This window comes from Platichthys flesus, chromosome 6 (genome assembly GCF_949316205.1).
Source record: "Platichthys flesus chromosome 6, fPlaFle2.1, whole genome shotgun sequence".
In the NCBI taxonomy this organism is placed as follows: domain Eukaryota; kingdom Metazoa; phylum Chordata; class Actinopteri; order Pleuronectiformes; family Pleuronectidae; genus Platichthys; species Platichthys flesus.
This window is the reverse complement of record NC_084950.1, coordinates 5327303-5350572: the sequence shown is the minus strand read 5'-3', so window position 1 is coordinate 5350572 and position 23270 is coordinate 5327303. Positions and strand designations below refer to the sequence as shown.

The window sequence follows — 23270 nt, the reverse complement described above, 5'->3', positions numbered from 1 at the left end:
TTACCAGGAGAGCTTTTATTTGAAGCATTGCAAAGTACATTTCATGGTTGTCAGCGCTCATTCTCTCTCTCACTCATACACCCTCAAATGCGCTCTATCTTTCTCTCTATATCGCTCTCTCTCGCTCTCTCCATCCCTTCACTTCCTCATCAACTGATTTAAAAAACAAAAACAGTCTGAATCACAGCGTCTGCAGCATCCGCGCTCAGTTTTACCTGGAGTTCACAGCAGAGAGTCCACGCACACAGGAGATACATAAAGGAGCGATGGATTTATACGTCTTTTAAAAGACAAAACTATCGGTTTGTTAACGTTTCCTCTCAGAACATGGCTTCAAGCTTCTCAGAAAATAAACTAAAAGAGGAGCAGTTCTTTTAATTCATGGCAGAAAAAGTAGAATAAACAGTAGAGACACACTTTCAGGTCACACTGCAGGCAACATATTAAAAAGAAATGTGAATAAAACTGAACTGTTGCAGTTGGGCTTTTAGGTATTTTCACAGTGGAAGGAAAAAGCAACTTTGGACTGACTATTGCATGTTTATGGAAGCAACCAGTTAATAATATTGCTGCGGAGGCTTTCTGGTCAGACAGACTGAACCGTCCAATTTAAAGGGTTTCATTTCTTTCAGTTTCTGTGCAGTCAGCAGTGTGCACACTTGTGCTCCCTATCATCAGATGAAGAGCAAAGGAAATGCTGTATGTGTAATCTCCTCTTATCCAATGCAACACAGATGCTTCACAGCCACGCGGGGGGTGAGGCATTTGGAGCAGGAGTCACTTGCAGTAGTTTTACAGTGTATAAGATAGAGATTAAGGGACGCGTATGTTCTTGGAAGCTTTGGATTCAGTCAGTCAGTGCGAGCGCTGCTCAGAAAGCAGCTGCTGGAAGGCTGTGGTTGTTATTTCCTGCAGCTTCTCCACCTTTCCCCAGCAGAGCCAGCGACTCCAGTGAGTGCAGTCCCTGCTTGTCTAGATGTAATCCCAGACCAGGTGGAGCTGAGGCCCCAACCCCTCCCTCCCCCGCCGCCTCCGGCAGCTCCCCGGAGGCGGCGGCAGCAGCAGCTGCGGCAGCCGCGCACTCTTCCTTAAAGAGTCGGTCATGCTCCATCTTGAGCTCTTGGTAGGAGCGAGAGAACATGTGGAATATGGAGGTAGCAGGGAAGGCCATGATGAGGATCCCACTGAGGATGCTGCTCAGCGCTACCACCTGCCCTGGAATGGACCTCGGTACCATATCGCCGTAGCCTACGGTGGTCATGGAGATAATAGCCCACCAGTAGGAGGCAGGGATGCTGCTGAAATCATGGGTGCCCGTGAGCTCGCTCTCGGCCAGGTGGACCAGCGGGGAAAACAGGGTGACGGCCACGCAGAGGAAAAGCAGGAGGAGGCCGAACTCCCGGGTGCTGCGCCTGACCGTCAGCCCGAGTGTCTGCAGGCCGAGAGAGTGGCGGGCCAAGCGCATCACGTAGAGGATCCTCAGCGCCCGCAGGATCCTCAGCACGAGGCTAAGCTTGTCTAAGTAGCCCTTACCTCCTCCTGGCCGCTCATGCTCCAGGTCCGGGTCCTCCTCACTCACCACCAGGGACACGTAGTAGGGAAGGATGGCCATGGCGTCGATGATGTTGAGTGGCCCGCGGAGGAAGTCCAGCTTGCTGGGGGCCTGAATGAAGCGCAGGACAAACTCCAGGGAAAACCAGGCCACACACACCGTCTCTATGATGAACATGTTGTAGCACTTGGAGGAACACTCGCCCTGTGGAAAAGAGGGAAGACGGAGGGGTGGGAGGCGGAGGAGTGGAGAGACAGCGAAAGTGAGGACATGGGCAGGAATGTGACAGGAAATAAGACGGATGGGGAGGAAGGCACGGGGAGATGGGGAGAAGACAAAAATCCTGAGGTCAGATAATCACCCTCGATAATCATCAATAAATCATGAGCTGCACTCGCTCAGTATGCTAAAGCTACTGCAGCAGCACTGATAGATAATACACTGACACGATCAATCAATTATTTCATTAGAGCGGGTCCCAAAGATTAATAGGACGCTCAGTGGGAGCGGTGACAGGAAGCAATCAGGCTTGCGTGCCCTCTAACTACAGTGTCAGGGAAGAGCAATGCAACAATAAAGAAGCCGATGTGATGATACACGGGAGCAGAAAACCCTGCTGCTAACTGACCCATTTCTTCAAAGCTCGGTCCCACGCCACCATCAAGCTCCGACGCTCGCTTTTTCTCTTTGGGCTTTTTTGTTCCACCTCCTCACACTTTCACATCCCACTCCAAAAGATTTACATATAAGCACTTATCTGCATTACAAGAAAACTTTAGGATTGAATTGGTTTTATCGAGCAGCAGCAGCTATTGAACAAAGGGCACTGAATCCATTAACTTTGAAAGATGGGCTTCAAAAACTGTGTTTGGAATAAAGTTTAGATTTTAAACTATAATTTTTTTGTATGACAAATATTTACGTCCTGTTGCATCACCTATGTGGGCTGCGTTGACTTATTGATTGGTTTGTAGACAGAGGAGCTTCTGACATTGGCGTGTTGTCAATATGTCAATACATACTTGTTGTTTACAAGTAATCCAGTTTTCCATTGTTGAATGCTTCCACAACTTCCTGCAAATTGAAAAGTCCAAACTATTAATAAATATATATATTCACATTGCAAAAACCGAGACGACTCTTTAGTTCGGATGAAATTTTGGTCTGTTGGTCTGAGGAACCTTTCACACCTGCTACCATGTGTCGGGCTAAACTGAAAAATCCATAGAAAAAAAGGCAGATGTGAAAAACCTCAGAAGTTACCAAAACAAAAATGCCTTTTTGTTTTGTTTTGTTGACGTGTACATTCAGTCCAACCTCCTCACTTTACTTCCTCCTCAGCTCCTAGCAGAAAATAGTCATAAGAGCCACTAGAACTCTTTGTCACTTGAAGTCACATTTTTCATTATCGGACGTTTGCTGAAACAACTGCAGTTGTCGTTTTTTTTCTTGGGAGGGAAACTTCCTCCGGCGTTGTCCATCTTTGGATCGTCTGGCTGCAGCCACTGAGTTATGGACTCAGAATGTCCCTTCAGCTGCACTGAAGACAATCCATCAGCTCCTCGGTGCAGGACGAGGGTTTCTCGAACAGATCGAGAAAGTTATTCTGCTCTTTTCTTATTTATACGAGTAAAACAACAGAATTCTTTCCTTAATTTAGTAAAGTTACAATATAATGCTGAATATGCGACCATGTGATTTTATATTAAGGTGGACATACCTGTGTATTCCTTCAGCCTCTCGTATCATTAGCTCCTCTGCTTTTTCTCCACTTTCCTCATTGTTCACGCTCCTCATTTATCTCCTGTCTTCACACTCAGTCTCATCTATTCTCCTTCCCTCTCATCCCTCTTTTCTCTCTCTGCCACCCTCTCCTTTCTCCTCCTCCTTCTGCCTCCACCTTCTCATCACTCATTCTGTTTCCTCCTCCATCTCCCTCTCTGGACTCCCTCCCTCTCATCCTTCATTTGCACATCCCTCTGGTTCTCCTGTTTAAATCCCTCATTCTTTCAGCGTTCCTCTAAGAGAAACACAACCTTTACAGTTTTTTTTCTATGCATCATGCATCTTTCATACTTGTGTCTTGTCCTGTCCTCTCAGCCCACTTTGACTTTTAGCCTTTTCACTTCATTCCTGCAGTGAAGCATAGGGCTGAGCATTAAGACGACGTGCGTCATGTAACGATGGGAACGCATCCATCATTTCATATCATACCCTGACATCCCTTAGATTCCACTTTTTAAAGCCATATTTTTTGGTATTCGGAGTATGCCTTGTGTTCTTCCACACAGCCCCGGATGCAGGCAGGGAATTTGTACGGCAGCAACACAAACAAACATGGAGGAGAGAGGACATGACTCAGAACAAGATAAATCCAGACAGGGGAAGGACTCCGACCAGCAAAGACAAATAGACGTTCTCGTACCTAAAAGGCAATTTCTGTTTCCTGGACGCGGCTTGGATATTAAAAGTCTGACATGGACCAAAAAGATGCACTTTGCAAACTATGCTTCAGGCAAGTCCACAAAACAGACTGCAGCTTTATTGTGTTATGAAGGAATAACATCCAAGTCTTTTATAAAGGGAGAAAAAATGTGTTTCTGACCTGAAAGGGGAATGCATTTATTGTAAATGTATTGCCACAAGCAAGATGCTGTGAGATCTGCATCCCCCACATCTCACATCTCTTAATCCAATAATGTTTTTGAATCAGGTCAGAGTCGGAATATCAAAACGAAATATGTTGTGTCAATGAGATTGAATTCAAAGTCCTGCTTGGAATATTAGTTTTCCTATATCAGCTTTCTCTTACTTGTGATTAAAGCCACATTATGTTTAGAATAAAACTCAAGGCCCCATGTTTTCTTTGGCTGCAACAATCCATCTAGTGGAAAGGCCCATGTTAGATATTTAGTCAGTTAGTTTATTGACCCAAACAAATAAAACATTTGGGTCTATACAATGTTAAAGTTATTCATAGACACAACAAACAAACCCCTTAGTAGATAAAACAAAGATTTGGGCCTTCTAGATCATTTTATGCAATAACCCTTAATATTCAGTCGGATTTACTCAGTATTATTGGAAAAGATATGTGAGTTCTGTGAATTGCGGGAATAGAGATTGTAATAAATGGCACATCCCTGTGGCAGCCATTCTGTACTTGTTTGATCCAAAGTGGGTTATTTTCCACAGTGGCTAGATTTTTATCAGAGGATATATCCGAGTGCTTTTTTTTATGGCTTTAAGCAGTAAAAAGGCTTTCAGGTGGTATACAAGATTTATTAAAGGGGATGCGTGTTGTGTTTTCCACCTTTAACTGTGCTTCATATCAGTATCTTAAACACTCACATTCTTATTCACATTACGCAGGAAACAGCGAAGAATAATCAGGATCCATTACGAGGGACCGACACAAACAGTTGAAGGAAGAAACTGTCAACTTCCACTATGGCACACATACTTTAACAATTGCATGCAGGTCCAGAGCAGCGGTGCAGTGACTGCCTGTGCAGCAGCAGCAGCCCACACAGTAAAAAGTGGAACCACAATAAGCTTAATCCAAATAATCCCTGATTTCTCCAGAGGTCTGAGAGACTGACTGAGGGATGTCTTCCTCTGAAGCCGCGGACACACACACACACACACACTATATACACAGAGAGACGACACATCCAATAGTTTGAATCTGTCTTCTCCTTGAGGAATCACCACTTCAGCCTTTCACCCCGATATTAAATCTAACACCTCTCCTCCTCCGTGAGCTTGCATGCTTTCCCTGTGTTGTTTCTTTTCCAATGTCCATAGAGACTTTTCGTCCGTCTGTCCCGACACCTTCTCCCCACATTTCCATGTTATGTCACTGGTGTGCATCCCCCCCCACCCCACCCCCCCCTCTCTCATGTATTCCCCACCTCACCCTCTGCTTTCTCTCTCCCTCTCTGCAGTGCTGACTTTAGGTCCATCAGGGCTTTGGAACACCGGTTTCAACCCCAGAGCAATAGGCCATTTGTTAGAGCTAGAAGCTTTCTACTTCTGGCTCACAAACACACAGACACACACACACACACACACAACAAATACCCACTATGTCCCTGACCTTATCTCCTCTGTACAACTCTCTCTGGAACTATTGCCAGTGACAGCTCATTTCAACAGCGACTCTGTTCACCCCAGCAGCTGTCACACACACACAGGGATTCACATTAACGTCCGTATTAACACATCTCAATGTCAAATTAAGACAAAGACTGCGGCGAGGGGGCAGGAGGGGACATTTAAAGTCGCCACATGGGAAACATCTATCATTATTACGTTGTTGGATAAAGTGGTCACTCTTCAGAACAGCTGAAGCACAAATCAATCTGATGAACAAACCACAAGACAATTACACTGACTAATATAAATTATGAATCAATTAAGGACTCAAACAAAAAAAGGTCCTGCAGCAACTGTCTGAAGTGCTTTTAATTGCACATCTGACATTATAATCATTTGTTGTCAAAATCTGAATAGTAAGTCCAGAAGTTCTCTGGCCTGTTTGTCGGAAATGTCCATGAAGAGGGTCGTTGCTAAGTTGACTATATAACTATATGACTCAGGCCCTAATCTAACTAAACGTGCAGCCGCTTTGAAGCTGAAGAAATTGGAAACAGTTTTAGCTAAACAACAGATGATCGTACCAGAAGCTTAAAATTATCATGTTTTAAGGAAAAGGATCAAACACGATCAGAGTAGGGATGGGACGCTCAATACTGAGATTGTGTTGTGTAGGAAATCCAAGATGCAGATGTTTTGAGACATTGGTCAGAATGTGGTTCAAAAAAGCCGTGTCACATGACAAGATCAGTGTGATAACAACTAACTAAAACGACAAAAAACATCTTTCATTAAAATGTATATTCTACTGTGACTTACTTTGGCCCATGTCCCATGCACTAACATGGAGGAGGCAGGGTTTAGGGTCTATACATCCGCCAGCCACCAGGTGGCGATCGACTCACTGTGGCTTCACACTTGGGAAGCTGTCATGATGTCCATGTTTGCAGGGACTCAAAGACTGGGACTGACTCATGTTGCAGGTTAGTTTGTTAGCGGTCAAGTCACCAGGTAGCGAAGTCACCTGTTGGCCAGCAACACATATTTCATAATAACATGTAGATGAACTTTGATAAATTACTCAAACTACTGGAGATTTATATGATTTTCAACTAGTGTGTCTGTGTTGGTTTCTACATTTCGTTAATTGTGACACATTGTGATGCGTTACTAAGAAGGTATATTTGTGATGAAAACATTTTCAGCTCAACTGGATCCGAGATGGAAGCATCTTTGTATCTTGGACGAAAAGTCCAAAAACATTTTCACTGCAGAGCTGAACTTTTTGACACTTTTGACATTTCAGCTCAATGAAAGAAGTGAGAAATACTGGAACTGAGGCAAAGTCAGCTGGATGTGACCCGACTGGAATTTAATATGTGACCTGTGACATTTTTATACCAGGAGGGAGAAAACAGACAAGAAGGAATAAGAGCGATGGCAGAAACAAGAAAAGCCAAAATACTATTGAAGACAATAGTATTTTGGCAGATTTACATTACTGTATATTAAATGATAAATATACTGTAAAACTTATGTTTGACTATGCCTCTGCTGTAGCCTACAGATACACGGTTTTTAGTCTCTGCATAAACTGGGTTATATGCATCATTTTATCCAGTGTGTTACATTATTTAGTACTATTAGCTATAGGTACATTAAATCTTAGTATGTATCTGTCTTTCACTTATGTGGCACTTAAACATACATATCTCCTTACACAGAAAACACATTACATGCTCACACACTGTGCATGTGTTTCGTTGTCATTCTTAATCTGGATTGAAGCAAAGCACATGGTTTGATTTAATTATTATCACTCAGGCGTGACTGCTGCTCGGCTGCGTCTCACTGACAGCCTCTCATCCACCGGGCACCAGTCGGCTGGGAGAGGCTTCAACAGAGAGGTCACTCTGCTAGAAGTGTAAATGTTTCTCTTTATTGTTGGACAAGGGAAAGCTTCTAGAGCACTGAATTATAAATGTGGTTTTTTTTTCTACTTGGTTTCGGATCAAGCTTCATATCTCACTGTCTTGGCCGGTTATGACGACTCCTCCCATCGCCACACGGTTCCACGAGTGACACGTGGTCGGGTGGTTTTCGAACCGGTGCAGTTTGGTAACCGTCCTTGCAGGAGTGCTCCCGGGAGTCTGGTTTTAACTTTGCATGTCCTTCTATACCTCTTTTCACAGCTGCCTCTTCATCTCTCTCTTTTTTAATCTCTCTCTTGGGTGCAAGAGGTGAAAAAATGATGATACAGCAATCCCTCCGGATCCAGAGGTTTTGGAAAAGGGTAACAAAAGAAAAGAATCAGCCCATCAATCCACCTCACCTGGCAGCAGACCTCGAACATGCACTGCACCACTGAGGCGCTGACCTTCTGCTCACTTTAAAAAGCTTCTCAAGAAGAATTGAGGACAGAGGGGAGTGACGTGACGGAGACAGACAGGGGAAATCAGGGAAAGAGGACGCGGATGAACACCACAGCACCGGACACTACCTGAAATACTGCGCATCGAGTGCCGTGTTCACTACTCATGGGTTATTGAAGGGCTTGTATAACGTGACACCTCCGTTCGTCATCGGGCTGTTCTCCTGAAAGCTGATATCTACATGTACGCACAAACTCACACAGGCATGTAGCTACATGTGTTTCCACACGGTCATTTTCAAGAATTCATTTAGAGCCTGACTGATAGATTTCTGGAGGTCAATGCCGATACATAAATTAAATGGGGATGTTGAATAATGGAGTGAAACATTTCTGAGAATGATTGCAAAGATGTTGTTATCAAACCCCTATGACGAAGTTCAAGTTGGAACATTGACTTAACTATAATACAATAACTATGAATAAAAAGAACACCAAGTGTATAGCAGTTGAATAAAGCGAATAAACTAATATCTTGTTAAAATGTAATTGTTTATGCTTTTTTTTATTCTGTAAAATAAAAAATGTCAAATTGGCAAACAAACGCAGACATCGGTCGAGCTGTGATCAATAACAATAAAAGAGCTACAGACAACCAGTCTGTACTGTCCACTGACTCCATTCACCGAGCACCATAACACAGACATGAGTGGGAGAGCTGAGCCGACCAGTTTAATCTCCACGCGAAGAGGCTGCCAAGCGGGCCCATCACCAACACAGACCAACAGCTTGTTCACGCCCAAACACCTTAATGGAGAGAAATGAAAGAGGGAAGGTGCGGTACGACGGGCCGACGGACGAGAGGAGAGGACAAATGAAAAGAGAGTGGGAGGGTAACTGGTGTGGAAGGATAGAGGAGCGGGGGGGGGGGGGGGATTACAAGATTGGCTGATGAGGAAAAGATGAGGTGACATATGAGGCATGGGGATCCCTTCGCACCCCATAAGTCTCTATTCTCCATCTGTCAAGATGCTGCACACACACACATACACACACACACAAACACTCACACACACACACAAACACACACACACACACACACACACAAACACACACACACAAACACACGCAAACACACACATTGAGGGCTTCACTATCCAGTTTGTTCAGGTTCAGGATTATTTAATAGGACATGGGATTAGAAATTGTTGTGCATCGTTATAAAACCTCAAAAATCATTTCACAAAATAGATTTTGTGCAGGAAACCATCCTCTCTCCCCCCCCCACACACAAAAGACACACAAACTTACTAAACACTTTAAATGAAGCCTTGAATTTCCTCTGACAAATGCTACAAAAGCTGCTTTGTGTCATTCTCTTAGTTCCTCATTCAATAATGTTAAGTGTGGTGTAAAATCAAAGTTGCTGTAGTGATGAAGTGCACGCACACACGGAAACACACCCACACACAGACACACACGGAGAGAGAGAGAGAGAGAGTGAGAGAGCAACATTCACTTTTACTCTCACAAGGTTATGCAAGCAATACACTGAATTTCTTTCCCATTGGATGAAAGACAAAGAATGCACACAACCCCCCCTCCCACCACACACACTTTCACACACACAAACACATGCACACACATCTGCTGCAAGGTTTGCAGGTTTTGCTGCTATGAGGATGTATGGCGTGCATTGGACTTCAGCGTGCAGCAGCAGTGTGTAGGGGGAGCAGTCTCCTCCGAGCAGTAGCTCGGAGGAGAATTGGATTCTGATGGACTGCAGTGACCAGAGAGGGCGACCCTGCAGAGGCGGACACCTGCTGGGGCGGATATAATCTCAGGGGAAAGAGCTGATGGTGTGTTTGTTTTGTGTTTGCATGTGTGTATTTCGTGCACTGTGTGTTCTTTCTTTTCCCTGTGTCACCCTCACCTGACCAGCTGGTGTGTGTCCACAGTGGGGTCTCATGTCCCACTCCCACACACAGACTGTATATAAAGATAGACAACATAACACAGCTAGTGATAAGTGAAGCCAAAGTGTCTTTATCACCTCTGGGGGCTGGCTTCAGTACAGACCATAATATCTGCCTCCTCCATGTTATCGATGTGACATGGATGGATGGTTCATAATGTACTGATTTGTAATAAGTTTAGTATCTGAGCACAAAGTTTATAGTAACACACACAGCGACTTGTTCTGCTGCAGTAATGTTCTTATTCAAACTGTGAGCTTTGAATCCAACAATCTGCACATCTTTGCTTGTGTCTGCAGAAAATGTTAAATCATCATTTCCTTTCTTTTGGTTTCGCCGTCTCAGTCAAGTAAAGCCTTTTTATTAGAGATAGCTCTTTGTCAGGGGAGGCCACCATGAAACTAAACAGCACTAAAGAATATTAAGTGAGATCAATGGGGCATTGAATCGAGTTTAGAATACGTGAATTCCACGGCTGTGTTGTTGTATTTGGGCAAAAGTAAATGACAAATGAAATCAGCCTCAGGCGAGTTTTCACTTCATTGCTGATCTGCCCTTGAGGAGCGAGATATAGGGACACAGTATATTAAACTGAGATGCTTGTTATGTGCCTGCTTCTCGAACACTGTCTGTTTTCAGTGTCTGTATTTCAAGACCAGATACTGTCCAGCCAAACCTGGTCAACAAACATGTTACCAGTCAAGTTTTTATCTGGCAATTAAAGAATCCAGTTCGAACATAGTATATAGTATATTTGGAATTCACCACTGGTTTGTCTGTTGATGCAAACACCATACGTTTTGACCAGGTACATCTTGTGCACGTTCAACCCTCTGATCTTTAGTCCAATGTAATAAATGACCTTTATTTACCTTCATTAACGTTTGACTCTGACCTTTTGGTTTGGTCCATGTACCGCAGGGGGAGAGCAGAATAAACAAGGAGCTGTCGGTGCCAACAAGTAGAAAGTGTAGTAGGAAACTGAAAGAAGGGAACCAGAGTGTTGGAAATAAAAATGGGTATTTCTACATCTTCATAATGTGCAAAACATCAAAAGTCCTCCCCTCTGTCTCCAGCGAACAGTACAGTACACTCTCCGGTGTCACATGTTCAGATCTCACGAGCCAAATTCGACCGCGTTGGGCTTTTGTGTGATGATGCAGTTGAATCCTGTCCCAGCACGGACAGGATAAACATCTCATGCTCCGCTGTTCTCCTCCATAATCCCACTTGGCAGCCATGCAGCACATCACCGGGTACACAGCTCATGACCAGATAGGCTGTAATAGGGAATCTGCTTGACACTGTGCATGCAAGTCTGCAGACATGAAAGTATAGGAAAGGCTTCTGTATTCTTCTTATTAGTGCATGCATAGTCAAACTCTGGTGATGACCACATAGTTGAACCTTGAAAATAAATAATCGGGGGTGTGCAAGACTGAGAAATTCCTTGTCTCTTTAATACAGACGTAAATGGAGAGTTGTAATTTATGAATGTATAACTCTGATGTATACTGAAGATAAAAGTTATCTATGTCACAGAAGCTCAGTTCTGATGAAGTTATCTACTGTACGTCATATCCCTCTGACTCTAACCACCACTCTATGGACTGAATTTATTTCTGTTTCAGTCTCTCCAACCTCTCCCTCGTTCTCTTCCTCCAAAGCAACCAGAGCTGACTACAATCGTATTTACTTTCCTTGACTTATGGTCTCTCTGACCGGCTACCAGATACAGTGTCGCCCTGCTGAGCCAACACACATCACAAACACCACATTCATGTTCCCTTCACGTTCATTTAATAGAGGCTGGAAATTTACAAGCAGCGGGGAGATTAAATGAGGCACGGGGAAGAATGCGTTCTTAATTCTGTGTCCCTGTTGTCACACACAAATACACACACAGACACACACACACACACACAGGGCTTATGATTGATGATGGTGCTCTGTCTTCACGGCTCGGACGATGTTGTGAGCAGACTCAATGAATAAAGAGACAGAATACAGAGACACAAACTGAGTCATTTAAAGCTTCACTGACAGAGCTTTGCGTCTCCTGTTACACTACCTCATCTCAGGTGTGGGAGTGCATCACATTATGCATTATAAAATCGTATGCTGGGAAGAGTCTCGATTGCATTATGCTCACTCAAATCGAGGTGACCAGCATATCGGAGGCCGTGGTTCTCTCTACGAGTTGAGGGTTAGTCGCTGCCTTAAGTGGAAGGAGGTTTAGTTTCCCTGGGTCTGGTTCAGAGAGGAGAGGAGGATGGAGGTGGAGGTGGACAGGTGGATCGGTGCAGCATCAGCACTAATGCAGGCATTATACCAGACTGTAGCTCTGAAGAGGCAGCTGAGCTGGAAGGCAAAGCGTTAGATTCTATTTGTAGATCTACGACTCGCACCGACAGTCATGAGATCGGAGAAGTGATCGGAAGATTGTGTATTCATTCTGGACTGGAAACTCCACCAGATCCCAGAGGAGGAGATGAAAGTGTGGGATGTCTGGAAAACCCTGCTGAACCTGCTGGAGGGATGATTGGAAGGATGGAGGGATGGAGGGATGGAGGGATGGAGGGATGGAGGGATGGATGGATGGATGGATGGGTGGATGAATTGAGAGATGGTTAGATGGATGGATGGATGAATGGATGAATGGATGAATGGAGAGATGAATGGCTGAATGGCTGAATGGATGAAAGGATGAAAGGATAGATGGATGGATAGATGGATGGATGAATGGAGAGATGGATGGATGGATAGATGAACGGATGAATGGAGAGATGAATGGCTGAATGGATGAAAGGATAGATGGATGGATAGATGGATGGATGAATGGAGAGATGGATGGATGGGTGAATGGTTGAATGAGAGATGGATGGATGGGTGAATGGTTGAATGAGAGATGGATGGATGGGTGAATGGATGAATGGATAGATGAATGGCTGAATGGATGAAGGGATAGATGGATGGATAGATGGATGAATGGAGAGATGGATGGATGGGTGAATGGTTGAATGGAGAGATGGATGGATGGGCGAATGGATGAATGGATGAATGGATGAATGGATGAAAGGATGGTTAGATGGATGCATACCAGTGGCATGAATTATTGAGCGATGATGAAGAAGAAGAGAATTTTATCGACGAGGTCCTGGAGCGTAACATCGATTTGCAGAACTTGCAGATGTCGGACTCGGTTTCTGAGGCATTTCTTTTACTGGCATCATCATCGGAATATCTCTATCGTTTATTTATTTTTATTTCACTTAAACTTTGATTTAAAAAAAAAAATGCAGAAATCGTACACACTGTACATTTCCATGTCATGTGTGACGTGTGTCCCCTCTTCACCAGGTGCCAAGGACTTGGTCTCACTGTTTAAAGTTTGAACAGCTCCACTGGGAGGGAGAGGAGACAAAGGAGGATCCACGGCTGGTTTAGTGTTTACATCCTCCTCTTTTTTATCTCCTGCTCCTTCACCTCATCCCGAGCACACTCCTCTTATTCCCTCCTCCTGATACGTAAACAATTACCTTATCGTCCCCTCAGACGTCACAAGACACATTATCTCCAACCGTCTCCCTCGCCCTCCTTTCTTCTCTTTTCTATCTCTTGATAGAAAGAGAAGTCACACACCCTAATAATCACTTACCCAGACAGGTTCTGAGGTTCAATAAGAGTATTGACAAGTCTCTGCTTGAGAACGAGTGGATAGTCAATCAGGAAACGTGTTAAAACTAACAACACAGAGCTGAAGTGATGCTGTCTGCTACTGTGTCTCTCTCTCTCTCTCTCAGTCTCTTTCTCTGCTCATCTCTCTCTCTCGTTCTTTACTTGGAATTGATGTCCGGGGACCTAATAATTGGACAGCATGTCCCACTCCAGTTCATGGCATTGGGGACATAAAAAATTCACTTCCATTACTCCCCAGGCCAGAATATGACTGAATTAGGAAAAGGGAAGCAAATCTGAGGAGGCCGTCCGGAAATACACCATCGACCGGTGAGAATATTAAAAGAACTGGAACCAGAACTGTGATGCATGTGCAGCAACTGAGGGACAACAGCAGAAAGACAATTCTGCAAAGTTTAACTCAGAAACACAGTTTGTAAAATGACAATCTTTGGGTGGTGTTTACAACCTGACCAGCAGTGAGACGTAAACTCAAAACAGGTTAAGAGTTGAGAGAAAAAACCTCACATGTTCCGTTCTCTCCAATCCAAACACTGCTGTTGTGTTTATCTTCAGCATAAAAGAACCAAACTTTGCCTTGACTCCCTGAAGTCAGAGTTTTTACACAGAGCGCAGAAGACACACGCAAAGCAGAGAAACACGCCAACAGCAGGTGATGTAGGAATGATGCAGCAGTTATCAGAGGCCTTAAAATAAAAACGAGCCGTGAGATAAAGGCCGGCCCCGAAGCATTTAGCTCACAGCCATATATTGCACATCCAGATGTACTGTACAGAAAGAAGGGATCAGCTGAGGACAGAACAGGAAACACACTGCAGAGACGGACTGGAGGGAATCAGGAGGAGAGGAAGAAACAAAGCATTGTATATCAGTGTTGTGCAGAGTTCACCTGCACTCTGTGACAGGCAGGTGAACCCCACCACACACACACATACACACACACACAAACACACACACACACACACACACTGTTATTCCAGTCCCTGCTGTAACTATCTGCGTCTGTTAGTTAGCAGCATTATGCAAAAACTTCTCTCCGGATTTCCATGAAACTTCTTGGAACGTTGCAGTGTGAGTCCGGGAGGAGCCCGTTATATTTTGGTGCGGCTCCGGATCAGGGGGCCGAGCCGGGGGACTGATATTTATTCGAGGAAATTGGTGCGGATCCAAAGCACCAATCTGTGACTGGTGAATTTAAATGTGGTTTCACAAGCGGGGGGGGGGGGCTGCCTTGGCTCTGAGTGCCATTCTACATTCTTATTTAGTACAAGTCATGTCCTGTTCAAGTTTCTCTGGACCTAATCCAAGTCCTCTAATATTGGTGATCTGCCAACTCCAGGTTTAATCTCACACTTAATTTTGATTAAATGGCTTGTTTAACTGACACACTGACATGAAACATCTGTAGGTGATTAGCTTCTTGTTCTTAATGCTAGCCGTACAGAAATATAAAGTCTATGAGCTTCAGTTATGGATAGGACATCAATGACATTTGATTTTGAACGATGCAATCTCTTTTAATTGCATCAAATGAAAAGCTAAGCCGTCTCAATCTGCACAATTTGTTTGAGCTGCGAACATGTGTCACTACCCAAGACAGCTGTGTGCAGGGAGGACACAAACACCCAGGTTTAATTTAGCTCTGTCATCAAGTTATTTAGTTATAGCTGATTTGGCAGCCACTCTCCCAGCAGCAGAAGCTGCTTTAGTAAACCTGTAGACCCCCATCACGCTGTAGAAATGCGCATATGGTGTTTACCTCCATCAGAATGTCACTCTCATCTCTTGTTAATTCCGTCTGTTGATCTTTAGACCTTACCCTCTATTTGCCCTTCTCTCCGCCTCCGTCTCCCACTAACTTTATCTCTCCCTTTACGCTCCGAACCCAAACAGAGGCAGGCAGAGAAGCAGGATGAATGACGAGTGGACGAGGGAGTTTCGGCCCACTCCAGTGCAAAAAGGGGGACCGGAGACAAACAGCAAAACCATGTGAATTAAAGATGACAGGAGTTCTGATGCTCCTGACTCACCCAGCTCACTGGACCCGGAGGATTCAGCTCAGAGGCCGAACATGGGAGGATGGTGAGGCTCAGGAGCTTGCATTGGAAAAACATGGAAGCAGCAGATGGGTTTGTTTACCTTTGGAAAGGGTCAACATCCTGCTTCCCAAGAAACGGGCAGAGACGTGCAGAGAAAGATGGAAACAATCCCAACAAAGAACTCACCATCCACATGATGCAATGGAACCACTGCAGAGGTACGTTGTCACAGGTTCCCCAAATGTTGTGGTCAGAAACTCTTCCCTCTGCGTCGCCCTCTAGTGGCTGCACTGCTTAACGTAAAGGATGCACAGAGCTCGAAAGGGACGTTTGTCTTTAATTCCATAAAGGTATCTTAAATTAGCCTTCAGGTTTCACTACAATATACAAAATCCTCACAAGGCAGTGAGACTCTACTGCCACACATTCTCCTTAATGGCCGTTCATTGGAGACACATCTATACCCACCTGAGACAACCTTGCGATTCCCATTGTCCTGACAAGGCAGTACGATGTCAGACACAACCCAACACACAAATACACAACTACGATGCCATTACAACCCAGAATGTAGATAACCATATATATTGTTTCACAAAACTAAGCTTTTTTCTGATGGCACTTGTCGGCCACAAATCGCTAAAGAATCATACGTGTGTGTTTGTGTGTGTGTGTGTGTGTGTGTGTGTGTGTGCGGCTGTGGTGCACCCCTGAGGACAGCCTGATGTTTCCCTGCAGGGACTTCCATCTCCTTGTCACTGTTTGCTGTGTTTACTCGAGAGAATCACACGCAGGAAAGCTCAATTTCCTACTTTCATTCAGAGATACAACGATGATACTACGCGACAGGAAATACACTGGAAATGCTGGGTGTGAGTGCAGAGAATATAAATATGCAAAGGTATCTGATTCCCTTCTGCTCTTCTTATACACACAGATTGCTTTGATCATAGTGAATGTGTTTCGTGCAGCGTTTTTCTAGTCTTATCCACCACTCAAAGTCCTTTACAGTACCAGTCCCATTCACCCTTAAGTGCAGACTTTCAAAAAGTGCTTCCATCCACCCTCACACCCTCTCTACAGCTGTCAGGGGCAATCTGGGGTTCGGGATCTTGCACAGGGAGCTCTTCAGAAAGCAGAGGATCTGAACCACTGACCTTCATGTTAGCGGACGACCCTCTCTACCCCTGTCTATCTCCTGAGCCGCAGCCGATGAACTCTGAAAGGTCCAGCACCACCCAGTCCAACAGGGTTTCCAGCCTCCTCGAGACTCCGTCTGCTCTCTAGCTCTTCCATCTGGATTCCGATGACTGTCCCTGACGACTGGACTCCTCCTGCCAGGGCTCTCTAAATCCTCTCTTAAGCCTTTTTTCGACTCATCAAGCATTCTGCAGCTACTGCTCTCCTCCATCTCCCTGAGTTCTCCATTATCAGTAGTCTGTTCACATCAAAATCAATACGGGGGGAGGGGGGGGGGGGCTGCTGTTGAACAAGTGTCTTGGGTTTTCTGCACACATAAAGGACCTATGTAACCAGACGGGGAAAATATGGGCAAACTTTTTCTAACGCAAAGACATGGATTGATTTATTCTTTGCCTGCAAGAAAAACTGTATTTGTAATTTCATTTAATCAGCAGAAACGTTCATAACTGAGCAGTGGATTTGCTGCGGTACAATTTGAGTTAGAGGGCAACTGGCGACAAAATAGAAAAGCAGAGAGAGCTGCATCTGTTAGAGTGAATGTGTGTGTAGGCTTGTGGCTGCCAGTGCACGTTTCTGTGTGTGTTCCTACGTGCACGGCCTTTTCCCAAACTGTAAGTGTGTCGACTTACGTGCAAATCTGTGTCCGTGCATCTCTCTTTTGTGTAAGCTACAGTGAGACTGTTTCATTATTCCCCAGTGTTTACTGACAGATAGTTCAGGCCTCAGCGAGCAGCTTGGGCTTCATTATCCCGCACAGCTATGGGTAGACGTCCTCGGCCATCACTCTCACACACACACACACACACACACACACACAACAGCTTCTCACAGGGATATTTAAGAGGGATTGACGCCAACAAGTTTTTTAAATTTGTGAATTTTGAAGGCAGATTTTTGCAGGATTACAATATCTCCCTAAATCAGAAATAATTAAAACAAGAATACGTGCTGTGGACAAACTGTACAAATCATGTGGTAAAATTTTGCCTTAGCTTCCAATAGAAAGTGATGCAGATTATGATGGTACTCCAGTTTGTCACGTTTAAGTTATGAGCATCTCTGTAACTTCATGATCACTTTGTCTTTGAGCAGAAAAAGTACCGTGTGCACACTCCGGCTCACTCACCCTGTCTTCTTCCTCTCTGAGGTCGGGCATGGTGCTGATGCACAAGCTGACAACAGTCACCACGACCATGATCACCGACATGCAGGCGAAGATCTTCCCCGGTAAACCAGATTGTGGATTCTCCATCGTGTCTCGCAGCCAGTTCATCACCTTACGGTAGTTCGTCTCCTCCACCGGCACCCGCTGCATGGCGTTCCTCTGCCGGCACTCCTCCTCGCGACGCTCCTGCTCGTTCACCTCCTCGATGCGCGTGTACATCTTCCTCTTGCAGCAGCGCTCCATGTAGGTCATCTCCACCCCCCAGTAGGTCAGCTCGTCGTGCAGGGACAGGACGCACATCTCCCGCAGCAGGCGCAGCTTCCCCGCGGCCAGGAAGTTGAGGATGACCCTGAAGGCGGACGGCGAGCGGTCGAAGAAGAACTCCTTGTACGTTTCGTCATAGTCGTCGCAGACATTGGCGATGTCCTCGGGGGACCGGCAGCCCGACAGTCGGCCCAGTCGGGTGAGGGGGAATTGCTCCAGGGTGCTCCAAGGGAAGGTGTAGCGATTCCCCCCAACGTTGATCACCGCCAGTAGGCCGTGGTCGACCGACACCAGGTCCTCCGGCCGCTTGATGAACTGAGCCCTCTGGTAGTACACACCCTGGAGAGTGAAAACAAAAGCTTCAATGAATGAGCAGCTGCATCTCTGATATTTTGAGGATACAATTTGTTTCCAGAACTTCATCACTCATATGATGTGATGAACGTTATTCGTACCTTGATGGTCTCGGTCTCAGGGATCTCGGTGAAGATGCGGTCGAGGCTGCTGTCATCACTGACGGACAGGTTGCTGAAGTCATGGTTGGCGTTGCTGATGATGGGCATGGCGGCATCTGGAAAGCACGCTGCTCCGGACTGGGCAGCTTAAACCAGGTGATGATGGCAGAAGGAGGCTGAAGACGTTTCAGTCCCAGGACACAACAATCTGTGATGTGCAGCGACTCACATTAAAACGTGTCCATAAGACAAAACTTTGCTGCCACAGCTAAGTTTGACTGAACAACTAAGCAGCTGTAGTTTTGACTCCAGTGTCTTTGGTCGCGCTGCTCCCTGATAGCAGAGGAGTTTTCCACCCTAGGTGACGGATGAGCTATGGCTTTAGATTCCAACCAACAGAGCAAAAAACCCAAGAAGGGGAGTCAAGAAACCCGCTGTCACATCGGAGCGGGAGAGGGTTTGAAGTTGCTGTCAGAGTTCCGCAGTCGACTCAGCCGGTGCCTCAGGATTCAGCATCACATCAGTGGGTAAGCCTGGGCTGAAGCAAGAGTCTGGAGAAGGAAAGCCCGGATAGAGAGGGTGCGTTAGGATTGATCATTGGCTGATAGCTACACAAGATAAGTCAAGGAGGCGAATGTGATGTGTCCAGGGACTGAGGCGGGTTTAGGGAGGGCCTGGACACTTGTGGTGCCATCAAGCAGCCGCTGAGCCAGAGAGAGAGAGAGAGAGAGAGACATAGACAGAGAGAGAGAGAGGGAAATGTCAGGATAGAGAGAGGAACGGAGGCAGGTGTCGGGAGACAAAGCGAGAACGAGACAGAAGACAAAGGTTGAGGAGGAGACAAGACTGCAAGCGCTCCACCCTCCACGTTTCACCTCCTTTCAGCCGGAAACAAGACGGATCAGCTCTGCGACTATAAAAGGGCAATGGCTGTCGTTAGCAGAGGACTTCAACAGACAGCCGAGGAATTTACGGCCGAATCAGATCACATTAACGAGGGTGGCGGCTGCCGTGCTTGGCTCAGGTGTTGGAAAATGTGGGGGAATAACAGCAGGAAAAGAACATTCAGGTTGTTCACACTTACACTGAGTTACTGGCTGTCAAAGATTCATGCGACAGATAGAAGAAAAAAAAAAACGCTCCGAAGTTTATTTTCCTGGCACTGCAGGTTGTGTCGGTTGCCAAGAATGGTTTGCTGTGTTTCAAAGCCCTGAATAGTTGTGGTTAATTTTTAAACTGGGCCCTATTATCACGTCGTTTATCATTCAGTGACTGCAGCGAACTCACAGTTCATCTATTTGACTTCGGCTCACACGGAGCGTGAAGACCAGCTGCTTGCAAAACAGTGAAGGAGAACACGGAAAAAGACCTTCTGCACTTTTTCGGACATTCGTGTCATTAGGACGATCAATTGAGAAATCACATCTACTCAACAATCGTCTGTGCTGTGTAATCTATATTTGTGAGTTTCTTGCAATGGCTACGCAAAATATCTGCATCCTGAGAACCTGGTGTCTGTTCACACTATCAGTATTCACCTTCTATCGTTTGTATTATTGCTTTTTCTCTGTCTGTTTGCAGGAGGGAGTGAAAATCCCTGGACTGATCTTATTGAATCTTGGTGGAAGGGAGATGATCAAGAAAGAACCCATTAACTTTTGGATTGGATTCGATTAAAAGGAAAGATGCACTATTTATCGTTTTTCACTTTCTTTAACAATGTAAAACAGGGAGGTTTTACCCATCGTTGTGAATTTCTCAAGAAGTAGAAGATCTCTATGAAAACAACCAGGCACACTTCGAGTAGTTATATTTATGAGCAGCAGATATTTGTGAATGAAAACAATCATTTTCAGGTTACTCAACAGTAACAAATATTCCTTTCAACTAAATCAGAGAACAGATACAACTCCTGTGTTTCTTTGAAGCAGTATGTGATCATGGTTTATATAACTGATCTCATGTATAGGTTAGGAGATTCACTGCTTTTTCATTTCATTATTACAGAACAAAGGTTGCACAACATACAAATTCAAATATCTCTATTTCAGAACATGTGAGGATTCCAAGTATTTGATGTATAGATCCTACACATCTTTTACAAAGGAGAAATCTGTGTGTTTCCCGTGTTTGAATGGTTTGGTGGCAGATGATGAAAGAGTCCGGCCCTGGGTAGAAGCAGCTGGCGTTATCCTCCGAGACCCATTGTTCTGTTGCGTCCAGCTACTCGCAGCAGAGCGGACTTACATTTGGCCGGCTGCCCTGCACTTCCCTCCCTGCCAGTGTTTGTTAAGACTGTACGGCTACAACAGATTTCCTACACATGCACCAGTAATTTAGGTTAAGCCGGAAGCTCCGAAAGGCAATTTCCCACTTTTTACACCCATTGCTGAACACACATATGTAAGAAGGCATTTCCCTGCACTAATCCAACACTCATCTGTCACTGGGACCAGCCCTGACTCGCAACTGTTCACAATCAGTCCCAGCAACACTCTGCACTGTAAGCAGAACGTCAGCCCTCACGTCCTCCGGCTCAGGATCTATCTACAGTAACGGCTCAGGCAGTTTGAAGCATTGGACCGCAGCAAACATGCGTCACTAATTCAGATCCAGAGGGATAGGATCCTGTACCGGAGGAACCAATATATCACTTCTGTCAACCTCGCTGGTGTTTCATTTCCACCTCACAGGCGGGGGGGCAGAGTACGATCAACTATTTATTAATCGATTTGTATTCCCTGAGGACATGGCTGGTTCTTTTCCTGGTGGAGAGTTAATTGGAGGAGGTGTACTGAGCAGGACACTTGGTGTTGTCCAGCCTCTGCACTGGACAGACGGCTGGGGACGGATATCAGAGGGGGACGTAAACTCATTCCATTCTCCTGTTAATCTGGAGTTTTGAGTTTGTGAGGGTCTTTGCAGGATGAATTTGATTTTAAACAAATTAACAAACTTATAGCGAAGTTGTCTGACACATTTGAGCATGAGCAATAAACCAGTCACACATTTTGATTGTATTTCTGTTTGTAGAGAGATGGAGTTTTTTTTTATACTGGCTTTTTTTTATTCAATGGTTGGATCCCACTGTTCAGCTCTCAGTCAGTGAGCTTATATTATATTCATGGGCATGTCAACAATGACTGCATTTGCCAGGAGCTATTGGAGAGACCCACGTCTTGTATGGATCGGGTTGCTTTAATGCACCAGAGGAAAACTCTCTCTCTCTCTCTCTCTCTCTCTCTCTCTCTCTCTCTTTCTCTCTCTCTCTCTCTCTCTCTCTCTCTCTCTCTCTCTCTCTCTCTCTAACTTGCAACACACACAATCACACACACACATACACACACTTGCACAACAAGCACATGCTCTTTTGCACTTCATAACACCCCTTTAATTAAGATTATATACCGATATTGTGTTGTGATAATTGTGTGGAAAAGGAAAATACATGTTTAATATATACATAACGCCTATAGTCAAAGTAAGATGTTGTTGAAGGACATGTAACATCCCATTAAAACCAGTGACTAATTCCAAATCTGGATGCATCCACTTCCAATCACACACTCCCAGTCCATATCCACACTGGGTCTTCTTCCCCTGGATGTTGCGGTGTGGACAAGACCCCAGCATGCTTTATTATACACGTTAACTTCAGACACATGCACAGCTGCAGATCGAGCCCCCGCAGACATCAGTGCAACTTGTGAAGTGCAGCTTACCATCCTGACTCCACACGTCCGAAACCAGCCCGGTGAGAAATCCCCCGGTAGTCGCCTCGCGGTCCCTCCGATCCCTCAGCGGCAGATCAGGCTGTCAGCGACCATTCCCGAGCGACACATGTTAAAGAATCACACACACACCTCTCCGGGATCCGCATCATCCGAGCCGGTGGGAGGCGCGCAGGGAGTCCGGACACGCCAGAGATGGCAGCGGGGGTTTGGAGACTCGGTGCGATGAAAGTGTCCCGTTACTGCTCGGTTAGTGGTGCTGCTGCAGGAGGAGGAGGAGGAGGAGGAGGAGGAGTAGGAGCAGGGGAGGGAGGGAGTCACAGCCGTGGTGCACAACGGAGGAGACTCTACCGGGTGCCCAAGTTCAAGTTTGCGTAAAGGTGACGACAGGCGCAGTGGTGTCCATGCGCATGGGAGCTGAGGGCCAGAGGAAAGAGGCATTTTATAGAAAACTGCAAGAGAAGAATGAGTCTGTAGAATTCGCTCCAAATCTTTTCTTCTGCCTTTTGATATTATAGATATCGAAGCAGACAGAGGAGAGGCTCGGTGGTGCCTGGCCTGATCTCTTCTGTGCGCAACAGGGGGCGCGGTTCCCTCCAGAATTACCTTGAATAAAGGTTTTGCTTGGAAATCTGCAGTGTAGTGAATGAACACGAGCCAGATGTCCGTTCTTCTCTGCTGGAAGTAAATGATGTTTTCAACATGAAGTCTGAATGG

At 45.4% G+C, this 23270-nt stretch overlaps 1 protein-coding gene across 1 annotated transcript; it reads right to left on the bottom strand.

Annotated features, from left to right (window-relative positions):
- Nucleotides 1-22787, bottom strand: kcng4a (potassium voltage-gated channel, subfamily G, member 4a). The gene is made up of 4 exons (XM_062389872.1): nt 22545-22787; nt 18823-19373; nt 18065-18706; nt 1-1756 (listed from the first exon to the last, which is right to left on the bottom strand). The coding sequence occupies exons 2-4, from the start codon at nt 18928-18930 to the stop codon at nt 872-874; spliced, it is 1635 nt and encodes a 544-aa protein (XP_062245856.1). The 5' UTR covers nt 18931-19373; nt 22545-22787; the 3' UTR covers nt 1-871.
- Nucleotides 22788-23270: the final 483 nt, after the last annotated feature.

Bases quoted from the DNA above. Each gene is read 5' to 3' on its own strand.
- kcng4a (XM_062389872.1), bottom strand. From the start codon at position 18,930: ATGCCCATCATCAGCAACGCCAACCATGACTTCAGCAACCTGTCCGTC. The intron at 18,707-18,822 runs GTACGAATAACG...TTCACTCTCCAG, and splicing joins CTGAGACCGAGACCATCAAG to GGTGTGTACTACCAGAGGGC. The intron at 1,757-18,064 runs GTGAGTGAGCCG...TCTTTTCCACAG, and splicing joins TCAGAGAGGAAGAAGACAGG to GGCGAGTGTTCCTCCAAGTG.